This window comes from Zootoca vivipara, chromosome 5, assembly GCF_963506605.1.
Source record: "Zootoca vivipara chromosome 5, rZooViv1.1, whole genome shotgun sequence".
Classification (NCBI taxonomy): domain Eukaryota; kingdom Metazoa; phylum Chordata; class Lepidosauria; order Squamata; family Lacertidae; genus Zootoca; species Zootoca vivipara.
Window position 1 is genome coordinate 5,765,581 of NC_083280.1, and position 20,524 is coordinate 5,786,104.

General features: G+C 48.7%; 1 protein-coding gene across 1 annotated transcript; it reads left to right on the forward strand.

Moving 5' to 3' along the window:
- Positions 1–334: 334 nt before the first annotated feature.
- LOC118093568 (intestinal-type alkaline phosphatase-like) lies at positions 335–19,156 on the forward strand. The gene is made up of 11 exons (XM_035132949.2): positions 335–472; positions 4,043–4,159; positions 7,395–7,510; positions 9,137–9,311; positions 10,087–10,259; positions 11,316–11,447; positions 12,734–12,806; positions 14,328–14,462; positions 14,652–14,843; positions 16,421–16,537; positions 17,051–19,156. The coding sequence occupies exons 1-11, from the start codon at positions 412–414 to the stop codon at positions 17,311–17,313; spliced, it is 1,554 nt and encodes a 517-aa protein (XP_034988840.1). The 5' UTR covers positions 335–411; the 3' UTR covers positions 17,314–19,156.
- The last annotated feature ends 1,368 nt before the right edge of the window (positions 19,157–20,524 follow it).

The following is a 20,524-nucleotide window of genomic DNA, read 5'->3' on the forward strand; positions in this document are numbered from 1 at the left end:
GCATTTCAAGGAGAACTCACCAAATTTGCACTTTCTGAAGAATACGTTAGGTGGAACGCAGAGTGAGAACAAGACAATGAAAAGAAGTAATGGAAGAGGAGAAACAGTTGGGGGCAGAGAGAAAGCAGGCTTAAAAAGTGAGGACTGGAGACTTGAAACTGCTGCGGAGGTTGATGCTCTGCCATAACCCATGGTTCCTTGGCACTGGCTTGATGAAGGCAGCATTGTGCACTTCCTGTTCCCAGCAGCAGTTGTGAAACTCCCCAGGGTGGGGAGGAATCTGGGTGCCACTAATGATGGTTTGCAGCTGTCTGGGTGTCCAAAGGTCTCCCTGGGTTTAGTCTTATAAGTCACAGAGCTTCCTGAAATCTCTCCCACTCGCCCTGAAACAGCTCCGCTCCATTTGCAGCAATGTGGCTCTCCGGATGGGCTTTCTGCCTGGGGCTGGCATTCGCCAGTGCCATCATCCCAGGTAATGTGGCAGGGTGGTGAGGCTTGTGCCTGCCCATCATCCACTCTGTTGGGTTGGTACCAGAGCTTAGGGAGATGGACATGACCAGGGTGGAGAAATTGAGGGTGTTCAGGTCATGCCCACATTCTCCTGGGGGTGTCCTCAGAATGGGCAAGTTGGATGTATCAAGAGAGAGATCTCCACCTGCCTGCTTGCTACTCTCATGCCTGAGATTTGTGAAGAAAGTTGCCCCACTTGAATTATTGCCTGGTGTGTTACTGTGAAGTTCAGGGGCTCTGAGCGATTTTGGAGTGGGTCTTTAGTTGCAGTTCCCACCTGCAGTGGAAACCCCTGGAACATGGCCCAAAGTCATTGAAATACACCTTCCTTGTAGGTTTTTAAACAGAGGTTGGGTGGCCATCTGTCACGGATGCTTTAGCTGTGATTCCTGCATTGCAGGGGGTTGGACACTGAGATCCATCTCCAAGGGTCTTCTGGCGGTTCCCTCCCTGAGAGAAGTGAGGTTACAGGGAGCCCGGCAGAGCGCCTTCTCGGTGGTGGCGCCTGCCCTGTGGAATGCCCTCCCATCAGATGTCAAGGAAATAAGACAACTACCTGCATTTTAGAAGACATCTGAAGGCAGTCCTGTTTAGGGAAGTTTTTAATGTTTGATGTTTTCTTGTGTTTTTAAAATTCTGTTGGGAGCCACCTAGAGTAGCTGGGGAAACCCAGCCAGATGGGCAGGGTATAAACAATAGCAATAACAATTATGATTATCAGATGACCCTCTGGGTTCCAAGTCTACAATCCTATGATTCAATGAACTTCTGTGATCACTGTATACAGATCAGCATATTTCACCCCTTCCGATAGAACACAAAGGGTTCTCCGTTTTCTTATTAAAGTATTATTCCATCGCTTCCCTTCTCCAGTCAGTATGTGCAATGTGGAACTGTCTTTCATGTCGTTTATCTGGTCATTCATTAATAGTTGTGATACACTTGGCTTCTCTCCAATATGTTGCATATCAAGTTCCACTAGTCAAGGGTTTACAGATAAATAATTTGTTTATCAGATACTGGGACATTCTGCTGAATGTCTGTTGAAAAAGAGGATGGGCTCTAAAATTGAAGCAACAAGGTGTTCATCTATTGTAATTTGCATTTTCAACTTCAAACCAATATGTCTGTGTTACTGAGCATATCTATGGGAACATGGGAAAAAACTTATTTTATTTCAAACATTTCCATACTGCCCTCCAGAGAAGTCTCAGGGCAGTGTGCCGAAAAAACAAATAGTGGAGATATTAACACTTCAAAATAAAACTGCAGAAGTGCCGATTAAAATTGGGGGAAGGGGACACTCTTGCACCAATGGTTCTTACTCAGTACACAGCAGCTTCCTAAGTTTAAAAATATGTCTCTCTAATTACTACGCATAGCTAAATCAGCTTATGTGTCTACCTTTCTGTTTAAGAGTTCTTACTTTGGAATTATGCTCCCAGCCACAGAAATAACTGAGACAAATGCACATTCCTTCCTTGGTTTCTCCTGCCTCCCATCCCCTCAGGTGTTTTGGATTTTGAATTGTAAGCTCCTTGGGGCGGGGGCCTCTTGTACTCTGCACCTTGTGTCATGTGCACTGATTTCACTGGGTAAGTGATAAAGAAAGCCAATTAATTTTCACTCTCTATAATAATCCTAAAATGGACACTTGTTTTGGCTGCCAGGAAAAACATATTGAGTGTAATAAAATTTATCAAGGTTCAATAGTGATTGCCTGGATGAATCGGTCCAAAGTCTACGGCTCCATATGGAGCAGGTGTTTGAAGTTGAAATAAGCAAGTTCTATACCTGGAGCAAGTTCTCCATTCACTGTGTTTGTTTTTAGTATTTGGTTGAAAGAAAAATGTGGGTATGGTAAATAAAAAGGAGAATTATCTGGTTGCCTAGATCAAGGCTCGGGGCAAGTACCCTTTGGTGAGAGAGCCCCAGCAGAGATTTAAAATCACAAAACAGGCAGCAAAGGAAAGCGTGGAAATGTAGGCTGCTAGACCTTTAAAATATCCCCTTCTAAGTTGCTTCCAAAATTCCTCTTCCCTTAGCACAGCAAGAGACCACACATTTGGTAAGTTAAAAATGGTTTACTTGCAAACTCTTCAAAGGTCAGGTTCATGTGCTTTTCCATACGGCAGCAAGAAAAGACAGGCAGTATAACTTCGGTTCCAAAATGGTAAATGTTTCTCAATTATTTGTACAGAAACACAAAGATGGCTTGCTGAAGCCACACAGTCGAAGCTTGGAGCATCCATCTTAGACCTCTTCACTGGTAGGGTTTGCGTGGTGGAAGAGTAGGGAGTGGGAGAAGAGAGTTTGGTAAGGTGAGGGGAAGCGATCAAGCTAAGCCTGGCAGGCAGCTTACTTTATGGTCTTAACCCCTTCATGCAGTAATTAGACTTGAGCATGTTGGTTTTTTGAGGCTGATTTATCCCTCACACTGTTCCTTCCTTGCTCTCCAGTCCCTGACACTCCTCTTTTTCTGGGGATTTGATATGCAATCTCTCCCTCACCAGTTAATTGCAGATTGCATGTGCTTACTGAGGTTGCTTCCAGGCTGCCAGAATTTTGCAGGAGGAATATGAGCACATAGTAGACATTAAGGTCTGTGCAGTTAAAGTGGCTCTGCTTTCCTAGGGCAACAAATCCACTTTTTAAACAACAACAAACTTTGTGCAGTTTGGAAACTGACAAGAAAGGCATGCTGAAAAGTGTGTGGTCAACAAACGTTGATCCAGTTCTGGGCACCCCAGTTTAAGAATGATATTGACCAGGCATCCCCAAACTGCGGCCCTCCGGATGTTTTGGCCTACAACTCCCATGATCCCTAGCTAGCAGGACCGGTGGTCAGGCATGATGGGAATTGTAGTCCAAAACATCTGGAGGGCTGAAGTTTGGGGATGCCTGATATTGACAATCTGGAACGTGTGCAGAAGAGAGCAACCAAGATGATCAAGGATCTGGAAATCAAGCCATATGAGGAGCAGTTGAGGGAAATGGGTATGTTCTGTCTGGATATGAGGAGTCTGAGAGGAGATATGATAGCCACCTTCAAATATCTAAAGGGCTGTCACATGGAAGATGGAGCAAGCTTGTTTCTGCGGCTCCAGAGGGTAGGACCCCAACCAATGGATTTAAATTGCAAAGAGGAGATTCCGACTAAACATCAGGAATAACTTTCTGACAGTAAGAAGGTGATGAACTCACCTTCTTTGGAGATTTTAAGCAGAGGTTGGATGACCATCTCTTGTGGATGATCTAGCTGAGATTACTGCATTGCAGGGGGTTGGACTAGATGACCCTCAGAGATCCCCTCCAATTCTACAATCCTATGATTCTATGAATGGGAAGGCGTATATCCTCCCTGCAGACAACTCAATACTGACCAGATATAATCTATCCTCCATGTAGTAGGCTATGTGGAAGCAGATCAGGATGAAGTTCAATAAACCGGTCATCTGGAGGAGCCATAAGAAAAATTTGCACTGCCTGTTTGCCAACCCTAATTCCTGGTTGTTGTTTTCTGTTCCTCAAGTTGAAGAAGAGAAGCCCTCCTTCTGGAACCAGCAGGCATTGAAGGCCATCCAGGAAGCCCTGAGCCTCCGTCCCCGGCACTACAAAGCTAAGAACCTCATCCTCTTCCTGGGAGATGGTAAGTGGGCAAAACACTTGGGTTGCGCTCCCCTGTCTGTGTAACATGAGCAAGAATAAACTCTTTTCTCTGTGCATGCAGAACTAAGCGCACACGGAACAATGTCAGTCCCAGTGTACAACCAAGTCAGCACTACCAAGCCGAGGCTTCCGCAACCTGATGGTTTGCTGGTGTTGTTGGGCTCCAAAACGCCTGGAGGGCACCAGGTTGGGAAGAGTGGCGTAACATGGGTTGCCAGATCCCGAGGCAGCACGGAAGGAGGGAACCAGACAGAGTACGCTTGCACATTCAACTGCCTAATGCAGTGATTGCCAAACTTGGCTTTCCAGCTGTTTTGGGACTACAATTCCCATCATCCCTGACCACTGGTCCTGTTAGCTAGGGATGATGGGAGTTGTAGTCCCAAAACAGCTGGAGGGCCAAGTCTGGCCATCACTGGCCTAATGGCTTCCGCGTCACCTTGGAGATCGTAGCCACAGAGATAAGAAAAGAAAAAAACCATTCTGTTGTCTGGAGAGGTCACTTCCTGTATTGAGGTCACACAGCTGTATTGAGGCAGCACCAGGTGTTGGGATTTTGCACCCCTAACAATTTTGTGCCCAGGACAACTGCCCCATTGCCCCCCATGCTACGCCACTGGTTGGGAAGGCTGCAGAGTCAAACAAGCTCCTTTCCCTGAGCCTTGCATTTCCAAGAGCCAACCCCAAGGATGCAGAAGCTTGCTTTCCTCCTCCCCGTGCATCGTTTCCAGGTTGCGTTTGATGCTGAAAAACCGATTTGGACAGGAGTCCTATATCAAGGGAAGCACTATCTGTGCCTTAATGGCTCTCATTAACTTGCATTAAATGTGATTGTTCAGAAGGTGTGTCCCGTAATGATTTCCTGGTCATGTTGTCATTAGTCGTCTTTGGACTCTTGACGTGCACAACTCAGGGAAACTCTGGTTCCAAAGTCAGGAAGGAAACAATTCCGGAGGCTGCAAATATTATGGGAACGGATGGCTATGCAAATTAAGTGAGATAAATTAAGATCATAAGAAGATCGGGCCAAAGTCCCACCTACTTCAGCAATCATTTCTCACACTGGCCAACCAGGCACCTGTGGGAAGGTCGCAAGCGGGACATGAGTGCAATGTTAATGCGTCACTCTTTTTTAAATATAATTTCTATTAATTTTCAATTACAAGCCAATAATAGCCTCATTGTAACAATGCCAAATTATAATACAATTACTAATACCAATTGTTCAAATACCGAATTATATAATTTAGGTCCCATCCCTAAATGATGGATTTCTTTATTTCTGGGTTCCAAAACCTTTTGTTGTTGTTGTTTAGTCGTTTAGTCGTGTCCGACTCTTCGTGACCCCATGGACCAGAGCACACCAGGCACTCCTGTCTTGCACTGCCTCCCGCAGTTTGGTCAAACTCATGTTCGTAGCTTCAAGAACACTGTCCAACCATCTCGTCCTCTGTCGTCCCCTTCTCCTAGTGCCCTCAATCTTTCCCAACATCAGGGTCTTTTCCAAGGATTCTTCTCTTCTCATGAGGTGGCCAAAGTATTGGAGCCTCACCTTCAGGATCTGTCCTTCCAGTGAGCACTCAGGGCTGATTTCCTTCAGAATGGATAGGTTTGATCTTCTTGCAGTCCATGGGACTCTCAAGAGTCTCCTCCAGCACCATAATTCAAAAGCATCAATTCTTCGGCAATCAGCCTTCTTTATGGTCCAGCTCTCACTTCCATACATCACTACTGGGAAAACCATAGCTTGAACTATACAGACCTTTGTCGGCAAGGTGATGTCTCTGCTTTTTAAGATGCTGTCTAGGTTTGTCATTGCTTTTCTCCCAAGAAGCAGGCGTCTTTTAATTTCGTGACTGCTGTCACCATCTGCAGTGATCAAGGAGCCCAAGACCTTATTAATTTCAATTACATATCTGTCAAAATAATAATCCCTTATACAACAACTGCAATATTAATAACTTACTTGTGTTGACACATTAAATGATTTATAGAACTACAAGTGAGGCACTCAAACTATATCCTTGCTCTTCCTGTGTGTGGCAATTATTCTGTTTGTGGTGTTTCTTTCTGTCCTCGTAAAATGTTATGTCTATCTTTTCCCGTTGTTGCTGTTATCCGTCATGCCTTGGGCAGAGCTGATATCCCATTATTGTTTCAGACATTTCTCCGTTGCTCTGCCCTGTGCTTCGTTTTGCAACTTTAAAAACAGCTGCAAAAATTACTCTGTCCCAACAAATAGCTTGTCACTCCTGTTGCCCAGCTTTGTTTCCCGTGAATTTGCGAAGGAGGGCCTGCAGGGTCATGCCAAAGTCCCATCTTGTTCTCACTATGGTCAGCCACATACTCCAAAGGGGAGACCGCAATCAGAACCTGAGTGCAACCTCTTTGTCTCTGGTCAAAAACTGGGGTGCAAGCAGTGGTGGACCTACATTTGGGGCTCCCTGAACCTTCACAGGGCTCCCTTCACAGCCAGCAATGAGCTCTGGGTAACCTCTGTCATCTTCTTCAATTGGGTTGTTCCATGACTGATCTCCATAAATTTTCCACGAGTTTGCATTTTTGGGATCCGCCTAAGGGCTTGCGTGAACTCATCATTATTCCTCTTTGTTGTGACCTCTGTTTAAAAGGGGAGGGATACATCAGCCACAGGAGAACAGCCAACTTAAACACAACTCTCCACCTTTACAACAGCTGTGATTCTGACTCTCAAGCTTTGAGGTTCTTGAAATATATAGCCCCCCAAAATTAATCAATTTTAGTCATGCAACTCAAATTGGGGACTCAGCTACATTAGTAAAACAAAACAAAACAAAAACCCCAGCATTTTGAATGCGTTATAAACATACAACACCAGGTGGCAATGGAGAGCAAAAAAATTATTTGTGATTTTCCATAGTGGTTTTTTCCCTTTTGTTATTACGGTTCAATTTCCGACTTATTTATAGAATTTTATTCCTGTGTATAGATCCACCCTGGGTCTACTCCTGGGGGCCCTGGAGTATAAGCTTCATAGTTTCATAGTTGATCCAAAGCGCCCATCCCTCTTTCAAACCATCTTTCCTTCTGCTGCCTTAAGCTGGGTTTTTGTTTCGGTGAAGTCAGGGAGTGGGGAATAGATGTCGTTTCTCTGGGAGGAAACTGCTCTGGGCATAAGAGGTGTTTGTGTCAGGATCCTGTGGGCTGCAAACCTTCTCACTCTGTCTCCCTGTCAGGCATGGGCCTCCCCACCATCACCGCCACCCGCATCCTGAAGGGAGAGATGAAGAACCAGCTGAGCCCCCAGTTGCCTCTGGCGATGGACGCCTTCCCTTACGTGGCTCTTTCCAAGGTGCCTTCCATCTGTGCTTGACCCTGCAGTTCTGGGGGAGGACAATTGGCTTTCTGGGAATCATGCCTTCCTTTCTGCTGAGAAGGTTCTTTTTCTCTACTTAAGGCTGATCAGGCAGTAGTAATTCAACAGGTGAAGCCTGTACTGACTGCACCTTCTTTGGGCGAGGCTCGTAGCTCAAGCTCACACCTTGCATGCATGCAACTGCCAAGCGCAGTCTTAAGCAAGTTGGTTTGGGGAACATTGCTGGAAGAGGCAGCGGAGAGCCAGTAAAGGGCCTGTGGCAGCTATATCACATTTTCCCATTCATTGGGCATGGGAAAGCGCCGCGTGATTGAATTTTCACCTGCTGTCAAGTATTGTCTGCACTGACTGGCAGCCTCCCTCCAGGGGTTCAAAGACGGGTTCTTTTACTGAAGCTGAGACCTTCCTCATGCAAAGCTCTGCTACTGAGCTACAGCCTTAGTCAAGGTGGGGTTGAGGAACCACAGAGAACCCACCATCAATGCAAGTGGGGGGGCAAGTGTGGGGGACATTTCCCTTGGGTGTTCAAGTACGGAGACTCACACCCCATTCCTAATTAGATTGTATTCAGTAATGTAAGAAGAACAACTACCAGACGTTTAGAGGACATCTGAAGGCAGCCCTGTTTAGGGAAGCTTTTAATCTTTAAGAAATTAGTGTATTTTAATATTTCTGTTGGAAGCCGCTCAGAGTAGCTGGGGAAACCCAGCCAGATGGGCGGGGTATAAATAATAAATTATTATTATTATTGTTATTGTTGTTTAGTCGTTTAGTCGTGTCCGACTCTTCGTGACCCCATGGACCAGAGCACGCCAGGCACTCCTGTCTTGCACTGCCTCCCGCAGTTTGGTCAGACTCATGTTTGTAGCTTCGAGAACACTGTCCAACCATCTCGTCCTCTGACGTCCCCTTCTCCTAGTGCCCTCAATCTTTCCCAACATCAGGGTCTTTTCCAAGGATTCTTCTCTTCTCATGATGTGGCCAAAGTATTGGAGCCTCAGCTTCACGATCTGTCCTTCCAGTGAGCACTCAGGGCTTATTTCCTTAAGAATGGATAGGTTTGATCTTCTTGCAGTCCATAATAATAATAATAATAATAATAATAATAATTATTATTATTATTATTATTATTATTATTACCGGACGGAGTCCTAAGAGTCTGCCAGAGCTTACCAGGGGCACACACACTATAGTGGGAAAACATGTCACCTTGGCTGTGTCATCCTCCTCCAACCACCTTACGGCCACCCCCATCACCCCACAATTCCTCATCCAGCCACAGTGCTTGGAAAAGCTTACTCAACCCACTTTTTTAAACTGTTTGTGCAAATCCCTCCATGCACCTTATCTCAGTTGTTTTTCGCTGATGGTCAGCTGTTAGCTTCCAACCATGTGTTTTTGCCATGTTCTTGCGTATGTGACACTGTCACAATGCCACATCACAAGCAATTTTTTCTCATGTCCTGTTCATGGGCTGCGGGAAACGGCTGCCCACCATTCCCTTACCCCGATAGTAGGACCAGCCTCCCAACAGCTCACTGGAGGGTGTGAGAGGGCAGCCTTTAAGCCTCTTCCCAGCCATGTCTCCTTTGGTTTTGGCAGACATACAACGTGGACCGGCAAGTGCCCGACAGCGCTGGCACCGCCACCGCTTACCTCTGTGGGGTGAAGGGGAACTACAAAACTATTGGGCTGAACGCAGCTGCCCGGGTTAGCCAGTGTAACACAACAGGTGGCAACGAAGTCGTGTCTGTGATGCAGAGAGCCCGTGCAGCTGGTAAGATGGAGGGCACAGTTGGAGAAACACAGTCTCATTCACATGAGGGGTGGGATTAAAGTACTAAAGAACCCTGGGAACTGTAGTTACTGGCGGGCGCTGGGAGTAAACTACAGTTCCCAGGATACTTTGGGAGAAGACGTGTGCCTTCAATGTATGTTGTGTCCAACACCTGGCCTGCTAGGTCTTCTTGATACTTTAAGAGAAATGTTTTGAGTCAGGATAGGGCCCCTGGGTCAGAGCCTTCTTGGGTCTGGAGGTGGAACACAGCAGTTTGTGGCAGATCCATTTGCCCAAGAGGTACAGCTAAAAAGAACATCAGAGGAAGTGGGGTTCAGGGGTTGATGGAATCAATTTGCCACCCCATGGTGGTTGGCAACCATTTTTGTAGACGTCTATGGTTTATCCAACTAAAGCTTTCCAGTGCTTGTAAGGAGTCACAACACCTCCAGGCCACCAGGGGGCAGCAGCCCAACACTTGGCTACAAAAATGGTTCTTTGTGTGTGTGCCCCCCCCCCAAATACTTAGTTAAGTCTTAATTGGGCTCAGAGTTTGCCCTCACACTTGCAAACCCTTAATCCCAGAGATGTAGGTGGTAAACATGGTCCTTTCAAACTTAGAGGAGAGGCACTCTGTACATGCCCAGAAGCATTGTCTTCTCCTTCCTCCAAGTTTCAGATCAAAGACAAAACCCCAGTTGAATGAGGATCTCTTGCCTGGCTCAGAAAGTCCCTCTTGCAGACAATCTCTCTCTCTCTCTCCACCCAATTTCAGGAAAGTCTGTGGGGATTGTGACCACCACGCGAGTCCAGCATGCATCACCCTCCGGGAACTATGCCCATGTAGTGAACCGGAACTGGTACTCGGACGCCGACATGCCCTTCTCAGCAATTTCAGAAGGCTGCAAGGACATCGCTCAGCAACTTGTTGAAAACGTCAACCTGACGGTGGGTTGTGGGGAGGGCCAGCAAACCCCTCCTTTCTGGGCTTGCAATCCACTCCTGCCCTCTCTGCTCTGTTATCCTGCTAAGGGTAGGCTGTGGGGCAGCTTTCACCAACCCGGTGCCCTCTCCCCACTTGCGACTCCCTGCAGCTGTAACATTAATTCTTCCTTCCTGTCTGGGCTTCTCCCTCTTCCTCATCATGCTTCCAACTTAGATAGTTATAAGAGTAGTACAAAATGTAAGTTCAGAATGTGTGGTCAGCTACTTAGATAGTAGGGACCCAGGTGGTGCTGTGGGTTAAACCACAGAGTCTAGGGCTTGCTGATCAGAAGGTCAGTGGTTCGAATCCCTGCAACGGGGTGAGCTCCCGTTGCTCGGTCCCAGCTCCTGCCCACCTAGCAGTTCGAAAGCACATCAAAAAAGTGCAAGTAGATAAATAGGGACTGCTCCGGCAGGAAGGTAAACGGCGTTTCCGTGTGCTGCTCCGGTTCGCCAGAAGCAGCTTTGTCATGCTGGCCACATGACCCGGAAGCTGTCTGCGGACAAATGCCGGCTCCCTCGGCCTATAGAGCGAGATGAGCGCCGCAACCCCAGAGTCGGACACGACTGGACCTGATGGTCAGGGGCCCCTTTACCTTTTTAACTTAGATAGTAGTTATAAACCTGCCCCTCCATTTTTCTGCCATAGCTGCTGCTTCAAGACCTAGATTAAGGGGGAGAAAAGGGGAGATATACCAGGGAAGCCCACCCTGTCTTAAAAAAGCATCCTGGATTATTGCTTCCAGAAGGTTAAATCAACTTTGTTTTAGCTTCCAAGTTTAAGCTGCAAAGCATGGTATTCTGTTGATCTCACCCACTTGACCAAGGAAGGATAATAACTATATTATATATCCTCTCCAAGTGCCTAAGTCCATTCCTACAGTGCACCTCTCGAAGTGTCCTTGCCCTGGGTCCTTTCAAACCTGGAAAATCTCCTGCCAAGATGGCTCCCCTGAGTGCTTGCTTTTGCTTGTGTGCACATTCACACAACCCTTCCTAGACGTGTGACTTTCTCGACAGGTGGTCCTGGGCGGCGGCCGGAAGTACATGACTCCAGTGGGCACTCGGGACCCCGAATACAACACCAGCTCCAGCCAGGGCATTCGCAAGGATGGCAAGAACCTCATCACAGAGTGGCTTAATTCCTCGCCGGCAAGTTTATTGCACCCAAATGCTTTTGCTTTCAGAATTGTGGGCTTGACACGAGGCTGGGAAGCGGGTGTGTACGTGTTGTGCAACATCATTTGCAATGTACTTTGGCTGTGCACACATTGTACACCTCTGAAGCACGTTTCCCCTCACAAAGATTTTCGGGCACCATAGGGTTACAATTCTCTGCAACCCTTATGCAACTGCAGTGCATGCAATTCTTTGAAGGGTAAAATGTTTTTTGAGATGTGGCTGATGTTTTAGCTGAGATTCCTGAATTGCAGGGGGTGGGACTAGATGACCCTCGGGGTCCCTTCCAACTATGATTCTATGAGATAAGAGGTCAATGCTGGGTGTGTCCAAAGGGGGTCTTGTTATTTAGTCTGTGGGTCGCATTGGGCCACACAGCCAGCCATCAGGGGAGGGATTGTAGCTGAGGAGAAGATTTGTGCTCATGCTTAAATTCAAAAGATGCCAGGCTCAATTCTTGGCATATCCAGTTAAAAGGAGCACATGACAGAGAGCTCTTTCTGCTTCAACTTTTGGAGAGTGTCTACCAGTCATGTGGGGAGAATTTCCCTGGAAGCTCACACCCAATTCCCAGTTAGTCAGACTTTATTCAGCAATGCATTTCTGGACGTTCTAACAGTCTGCGAGAGCTTGGGTTGCTCTCTGTGTAGGAAAAATATGTAATCTTTGCTACTTCATTCTCTCCCCATCCACCTTCTGCTACCCCGTCACCCCATGATCTCTCATCCAACCACAATCCTTGGAAACACTTACTCAACTCAGTCTTTTTTACTGTATGCGCAGATCCCTCCTTATCTGGAGCGGTTTTTCACTTCAACAGTCAGCCATTAGGGAACTCCAAAAGTGGCTCTTACCAGTCTTCTGCTCAGGTCATGTTCCTGCGTACGTGATGTTGGCCTCACTGATAATTGGTTTAACAAAAATTCCACCTCACAGAGGAGACAATATTGGAGTAGTCAGGCAAATATTCTCCAAAAGGAAACACATTTTAATCTAGTTACAGGTAGGTAGCCGTGTTGGTCTGACGCAGTCAAAACAAAGTTTGTCATAGGTATGAGCTTTTGTGTGCATGCACACTTCTTCAGATGTGCATGCACACGAAAGCTCATACCTATGAAAAACTTAGTTGGTCTCTAAGGTGCTACTGGAAGGAATTTTTTATTTTGTTTTGACATTTTAATCTGTGGTGGATATGGCAAGCTATGTTGGGCCTGAGAGACGTAGAAAATACCCCCTCAATTCTTTGTGTTTCTTCCTAGGGCACCAAGTACGTCTGGAACCGAGCACAGCTGCTGAGCGCCGCAGACGACCCAGCTGTGAGCCGCCTCATGGGTAACGGGTTCAGATCCCTATTTGCCTCCCAGTTTCTTCATCCATGGTGTCTTAGGCAGCTTGCAGCTTTAAAGCACATTATTTCCCTCAAAGGATTATGGGCACTGTAGTTCACCCCTTGCAGAGTGACAATTCCCAGCAACGCTTAACAAACCACAGTGCCCAGAATTCTTTGAGAAAAAAAGAATATGTTTTGAATGTGCTTCAAAGGCACACACAGCCTTATTCAGCCCTGTCTTGAAATGCATATCACTCACCACTCTTCCCTGTTGCAGCAATTAGAAGCGTTTTTCTCAGAATGCATTTAAGACCGGTTTATACGCACAGGAGAATCAAGCAGAAATCCTGGACCGAACCGCTTCGGGCTGCAGATTTCCCCGCGTCTCTTTTCACGTGTGAATGTTTCCTCATGTGGGGAGCGAGGGAAGCCCCACAACATGTGTAAAATTCCAGGAGTCAGGGTTTTGTGGCAGAGCCTTCGGACCAGCACCTCTCTCCTCTCACCAGTCCCACCTGCACCCAAAATGGTGCCTTCTGGGAAAAGCTGTAACCCTGGGGTGGGGTGCCATTTTCAGCCCAAGAGACAAGTTGCTGGGGCCTGTCAATCACCTGACAGGACGACAAATTCAGAGCTCCCGAGGGCTCCTTTGCAGCCATCTCTTTACCTGCCCCACACCTGGCTTCACATATGATGCCCAGGTGGATGTGCCTTGGAGAAAACAGCCTCACATGCCAAAACAGGACCCTGGATGGTTCTGATTTATGCCAAGAGGCCGGAGGTTGCCCACCTCTGCTGTGGCACTTCGTTCTGCCAGTTTGTGTGAACTGTGGCTTGGAGAGGGCTAGGAACTCATTCCTTCTTCTGACAAATCCTCTGTCTTGGGCTGGTTGGATGCAGAGGAATGGTGGGAGGAACCAGCTAGGGAATCCCCAGGGGAAGAAGACTCAGAACCCGGGGAGTGTTGGTGGGATGACAATGAGTGGACAGAGAGAGAAGAGGGAGAGGACTGGGAAGAGGAGGTGTCAAAAGCTGAAGAGATAACAGAGAAGTCCAGAACCAGAGGAAGAAGACCAAGAGGCAGAGATGAGTCAGACTGGTGACGAGTCCCAGGTATCTCCTACTCCTCCTGTGACAAGCTCCCTCTTGCCTGGTCTCCCAGAACTAGGAGAGGCATGAAATGGGCAGAGGAGAAAATAGCGTCACACAGGTGAAGTCTCAGATTGCTTGGGGGAAACCCTGGAGAGGACTTAGACAACCGTAGGAAGGCAGGAGCCTTCAGTCTCGGCAACTGCTTCCTGGGGACCAGACCTACGGGGGTGAGCTGCTGTGCTCATTAGGCCTGACCCTCAGCCAAGTCTGCAGAGATCATGCTATTGTTAATAAAGACTTCACTCCAACTTTGAATGGTGTGATTTACTGCCAGCTGACTCTTGGACATCCTCTCACCCAACATGCCTCAAAACAGGCCTTTCTCCCATGATGCACTTAGGACAGGCTGTTGTTCTCTCTGCTATCCCCAGGCCTCTTTGAACCTGTCGACATGAAATATGAGCTGGTCCGCAACAATCAGACCGACCCATCTCTGGCAGAGATGACTGAGGTCGCCTTGAAGATCCTCAGCCGCAACCCCAAGGGATTCTACCTCTTTGTTGAAGATAAGTTGGGGTATCTCCTGTCCTGCGTTGACCAGGGTTTGGGTGGAAGGCAGACTGGGATCTTACAGTTAAATAGCCCAATGAAAGGGGGATCCTTTCATTGGGTGGTTGTAGGTGTCCCCCTCCCCCCAATCTCCCTCCTTCCGATGCTTGCCAAGCACGACGTCTAAGTTGCCCTTTTCTCCGCACGAGGCAAGATTGACCTTGGACACCACAACGGCATTGCCAAGCAGGCTCTCACCGAGGCAGTGGAGTTCGACAAAGCTATCCAGCGAGCAGGGGAGCTGACGCAAGAAAATGACACCTTGACTGTGGTGACCGCTGACCATTCCCACGTCTTTGGCTTTGGCGGCTACACACTGCGAGGCTCCTCCATCTTCGGTATGGGGCTGGCGATGAACCGTCGATTCTGGTTCTGGTGGGCTCAGCTGGATGTGTGTGTGTGTGGGGGGGCTGTAGATCAGGGTTAGAGCACCTGCCTTGAATGTAGAAGGTTCTGTTAGGATCTTCACATAGGACTGAGGAAGCCCATTCTGAAGCCCTGGAGAGCTACTGCCTGTCAGTGCAGACAATGCAGAGCTACATGGACCATTGACCTGACTTAGGCTTGTAGAGTTGGAAGGGACCCTTAGAGTCATCTAGTCCAGCCCCCTGCAGTGGGGATATCTCAGCTAAAGCATCCATGGCAGATGATTATCCAATCTCTGCTTTAAACCCTCCAAGGAAAGAGAGCCCACAACCTCCCAAGGGAGACCGTTCCACTGTTGGACAGCTCCTCCTGTCAGGAAGTTCTTCCTGATGTTTAGTCGGAATCTCCTTGCATCTTTAAGACATTGGTACAGGTCCTCCCCTCCGGAGCAGCAGAAAACAAGCTTGCTCCCTCTCCTACGTCACAGCCCTTGAGATATTTGAAGATGGCTCTCAGATCTCCTCTCAGTCTCCTCTTTTCCAGGCTAAACATAAGGCAGCTATCTATTTTCAAAAGGCCTTCCATGCAGGTCTTCAGAACTGTGGTCCACCACCATTAAAAAAGTTTAAAAAATTAACTCTGTGCCGCCCTATATTATAATTATGACTGTAAGAAACACTTGCCAAATATTGCTTTCCGGCGGATCTGTGTTTTGTATTGGCGGCCGCCAGGCTCGTTTGCACTGAGCTTTGGGAAAGAGGAGGAGAAATATTGCTTTCCGGCGGGTCAGTGTTGTTTATTGGCGGCCGCCAGGCACGTGACAATGCAAATCGCCCTTCTCGGCGCCGCACGTCGCGGCACACTAGTGTGCCGCGGAACAGCGGTTGAGAAACGCTGGCTTAGAGAGCAAAGCCTGTGTTTTGCCTGCTAAAGGTCCCAGGTTCAATACCTGCCATCCCCAGATAGGAAAAAAAAAAGATGTTTTCTAGTAGAGCTGAGAAATACTTCTGCTGTAGATCTTGGAGAGCCTCTGCTGCTCAAAGTATTGAACTAGATGAACTAACAGGCTGAGTAGTCCTCCAGGGATAAAATCATAGAATCGTAGAGTTGGAAGGGACCCCCGAGGGTCATCTAGTCCCACCCCCTGCAATGCAGGAAACGCAGCTAAAGCATCCATGACAGGCGGACACCCAACCTCTGCTTTAAAACTTCCAAGGAAGGAGAGTCCACAAGTTCCGTCTAACCCTTGCCACCACCCTCTCCTTTCAGTGGCTGTGCTTCAAGCCATGGGTGTTTTTGCCTGGCTGGAATGTGCCCTTAAACTCAGACCATGCCTCCTGCTTGTCTGAATGGGGGTTAGGAGGGGTGCGTGTGAGTGTGTGTAGAAAACAGCCTCCCGTACAAAGGCAGAACCGTCATGTCCTGTTCCCCCACTTTTGCCCTTCATCCCTCCCCCACTGGAATTCGGCCCTTGGAAGCTTGCCCAGAAAGGAAATTGGCCTTGGCCTGGAAAGAAGATTCCTCACTGTCCCCTGCGCTCCTTCCACAGGCTTGGCCCCTGCATTAGCAGCAGACATGAAGGCGTACACATCCATCGTGTATGGAAATGGGCCGGGCTACCAGATCACCAGCCAGGGCCGCCCCAATTTGACCGAAGAAGAGAGCGGTAAGAGGGATGGCGCTGCTGAATTGGGGAGGCCTGAGGAGGTGGCTGGACAGGGCGTGTGATCAATATTCAAGGCTACCGTAGTTTGACTCTATGCCAGGGATTCCAAGGCCATAGCACACGTCATCCAAGGGTGTTAATTGAGACGGTGGTGGTTGTGGTGTTTAACCCTCCCCTATGCCATTTTCCAGATCTGAGGTTCAAACGCCTCCACCCACTTATTGTTGCACCAATCCGCATTAAATGCCTAACCCACCACTCCATACTTGCTTTAAAGTAACACCCACCCATGCCCCGGAACTAAGAGGGATCCTATTCCTGATCTTCCACATTATGCGTGACCTAGACCCTAACCTTGTCCAGTGTCCTTCACAGTTGGAGGCAGTAATGCTTCTGAAAACCATTTGCTAGAAACTACAGGTTTCCAGCAGGCATCTGCTTGGCCTCTGTGAGGGCCATTGGCCTGATCCAGCAGCCTCTTATGTTCTTCCATTCTTACGTTCCTCTCCCTAGAGCGTGACGACTACCACCAGCAAGCTGCCGTGCCCCTTGACTCGGAAACCCATGGGGGCGAGGACGTGGCCATCTTGGCGAAGGGCCCCATGGCTCACCTATTCCATGGGGTGCAGGAGCAGACGTTTGTTGCCCATGTCATGGCATACGCTGCTAGCATAGACCCATACCAGGAGAATGGCCTGGGCAATAACTCTGCCAGGTTGACAAAGCCCACTTTGGTGGCTCTTCTCTTGGCCTCCTTGCTCCTTTGGGCCTGTTAATCCTCCCCTGGACGACAACTCAGGGATACATCTCTCTCCTCCTCCTCTCCTCTGGACAGTGCTTCCAACTCTGATGCCACATAGAATACACCCTCAAGAGCTTTGCTTCTTAAGCCAAACAAGTGTCCTCCATCCTATTGAAGGCTGAACCAATGAATGTCTTCCATCTTGTTCCACCAAAAGTGGGGTTGGCAGTTCCAGTCAGTGTTAATATGCAGGAGCACATGCAGGGGTATCCCTCATTTCAAGGAAACATGAATTCCACTTCTGACACCAGTGTTGCACACTATCCCCCAATCTCTGAGCAGTGTGAGATTCCAAGGATTCCAGGTGCTTTGGATTCGGAATGAGGAACTGGAGACTGTGGTGCCTTAAAAGAGGGTGACATGGTCAACTTCAGACCTGAGAGCTGCTCTCCTACCTGGACCTGAACAGTGGGTGGTAGTGCACCAAAGGCATGCTGCCATGAATGCCACAGGGAGACCATGCCCAGCTTCTAGAATGCCAAGCTATGCTCAAACCCTGCAGTGCCAAAAGCAGAAATCAACTCCCCCCTTCTCATAATTATTGTTACTAACATTGATAGGAAGAGGCTGGAGCAGTGTGTGTGTGTGTGTGTGGTGTTGTGAGAGGCAGTGGGTTCCTTGGGCAGCTGACAGGCTCCTTCCCATCAACTGATTCTTCGCTCCATGCCAGTTATCATTGACATGTGACCTGATGCTTCCTAACCCAACCATCACACTTCCACCTGGATTTGCCATGTCTTACTGGGAATGGTCTCTTAAATAACCACCTGTGTTCCAGATCAAGACCGCAAGGGAGCTGCCAGGGGCTGTGCTGAGGAGGGCTGCACTGAGGAAGAATGGTGGGAGTCACCCCCTCCTCCTGATCCTGAATCTTCCCAGGAGCAGGAGGACAGTATAGATTTGGAACAGTGGTTTGCAGAGGGGCATAGTTCAGAAGGCAGAAGCTGGGAAATACTGGATGGGGAACTGCTAGAACAAGGGTTGGCAAAAAATTTAAAGTGCGGGCTGTACCGCAGACCTTGAAGCTGCAATGGGGGCGGCAGAGCTGGAAGAAGAGGCAGGGGGGGGCAAGTAGTCCTCCTCCTCACCCCCAGCCGCTGCACTTACCTTCCCAGGGGCTGCCACTTCCACTGCCGCTGCCGCCACTGCTTCTTCTTGTGGGTAGGCAGAGCGAGCTTGTCCGCTCCACTCTCTGGCCCGCAGGAGCACCAGGGTGGAGGGGAGATAAGCGGTGTGAAAGGGCTGGTTCCAGAGAGGGGCTGCTTCAAATGGCGCTCAGCCAGCTCAGCCCAGCCCCCTTCCTCCTCTAGGCAGGGTGGGGAGAAGCCAGGAGGAGGGAGGGAGGAGGCGCCACCATGGTGTGTGTGAGGGAGAAGGGGGGGGGGGAGGAATGGAACAGGGAAAAAATGGCGCAGCCCGAATGAACAGAATCCCCATGCCAATCCACGGACAGTCTGCGGGCCGGATCCTGAAGGCAACTGGGCCTGATCCAGCCCATGGGCCTTAGTTTGCCAACCCTTTAGCTAGAAGAAGAAGAAACACTGGGAGAGAGAGGGTTAACAGATTCAGAGTCCCTGGATAGTATCCACCCCCTCCCCCAAAGTCCCAGAGAGCTCATAAAGTGTCAGAACAGCAAACACAGAGGCTCCAAACTCAGATTACAAATTGTAGGAGTGATGTAGATTAATAGGGACGGAGGGGAGGGTGGACATAATTGGGAGCGCAGCCATTCTGGTTAGATGCTTTCTTTTTCCCTTTGCTGTGTTTATTAAAGAAACTAACTGGTAAGAATTCTCTTTCGTTTGGTCTGCTCATTTATGGCCACGAGGGAAGAAGCTGATTCCCCGGAGCCCGACAGGAGCACAGAGATCGGCTGATTTGGTTTCCGATTGGCTGAGCCTCCACCTTGGAATTCTTTCTCCCAGAGAATCAACAAATTCTGAGCCCAAGCATCTTCTGGAAGTGACATAAGTGATAAATCTGTGGCCACTAACCTCAGTGGCTGTGTCCTGTCTCCACTGTTGGAGGGAGCAATTTTTTGAATACCAGTCGCTGGGAACCACAAGAGGGGAGGGTGCTATTGGGCTCGGTTCCAATCCTGGCCTAGAGACACCTGGTCCTGCGTGCTCTTCTTAAGCAAGACATTTTAATTCAACTCAGTTAATTCATTGAATTACAAGGCTGAGGTAGCATAGATAGCAGGTTGGTGTCAATTTGGTGTCTCCTCCAAGCCCTTGGGAAAGGGAGGGTTGCAAGAAGCCCAATGAATAAATGACACCCCTTTGCCCATGCAGACAAAACAGCTCTGGCCTTTTAATTCGACATGATCAGCAGCAGAAAAATACAGCGCAACATTTTCTGTACAAAGAGCCATTTAGCCCTACAGCCCAGACAGCGCCACCTGCTGGCTACGAGTGTGTGTGGAGGGTTTGGGAGGGTGGGGTGGGGTGGGGGGTCAGAGGTGCAGTTGGCCACACAGCTGACCATGCCAGCCTGCCTCCAGACTCTCACTATTTTGAAGACAGGAGTCGATCACGTATCAGCAAACTCAGGTTGCATTTGGGCTGGCCTCCTTCCACAATGAATCTGTTCCACCTCCACACACACCCAAAAAATCAACCCTTTTTGCAGCAAGGGGAAATGTGCTGGAAAGTATGGGATAGCGATCGCTTGATGCGATCCTGTATAACCTCCCCACAAACAGATCAAAATAAAGGCTCGACAAAACGGGGATGCCGTATAACCTCCCTGCGATTTTTGTGTAGGCAGATCAGGACGAGTGCTTGCCTAGAAATCACCCTGGTCCTCCCCCCCCCCCAAATATCTACATGCCCTGCATTCCCTGGTGTGCTTTTGCTCAGGAGAGAAGGGGGCAGGTGGTGCCTGGCATGCCAGGGAGGGCAGCCTGGGGCAGGAGGGTGTCCCTGAGCCACAGCTGCCCCTTGCCAGGCCTACTGACTGCCCATTTTAGAGAAAGCCCTGATCAATATTTCCAGCACCCAAGGTGAGTTTGGGAATGTGCTGGCCTTGAGAGGAGATCTGGAGATGCTGAGCTTTGAGGGGAAATTAGGAGGCACCTTGATTTGGCCTCGTCCGCCATCTTTTTTTGTTTTGTTTTTCCAGATCTGGTTGGAGAAAACAGGCCTCATGTTTGCCACCTCCATCTGGCTCAGCCTGGCCCAGCT

Coding starts and splice junctions, on each gene's coding strand:
- LOC118093568 (XM_035132949.2), top strand. CDS start 412: ATGTGGCTCTCCGGATGGGCTTTCTGCCTGGGGCTGGCATTCGCCAGT. Junction 4,160..7,394: donor CATCCTCTTCCTGGGAGATG/GTAAGTGGGCAA, acceptor TCTCCCTGTCAG/GCATGGGCCTCCCCACCATC. Junction 14,463..14,651: donor ATTCTACCTCTTTGTTGAAG/ATAAGTTGGGGT, acceptor TTTTCTCCGCAC/GAGGCAAGATTGACCTTGGA.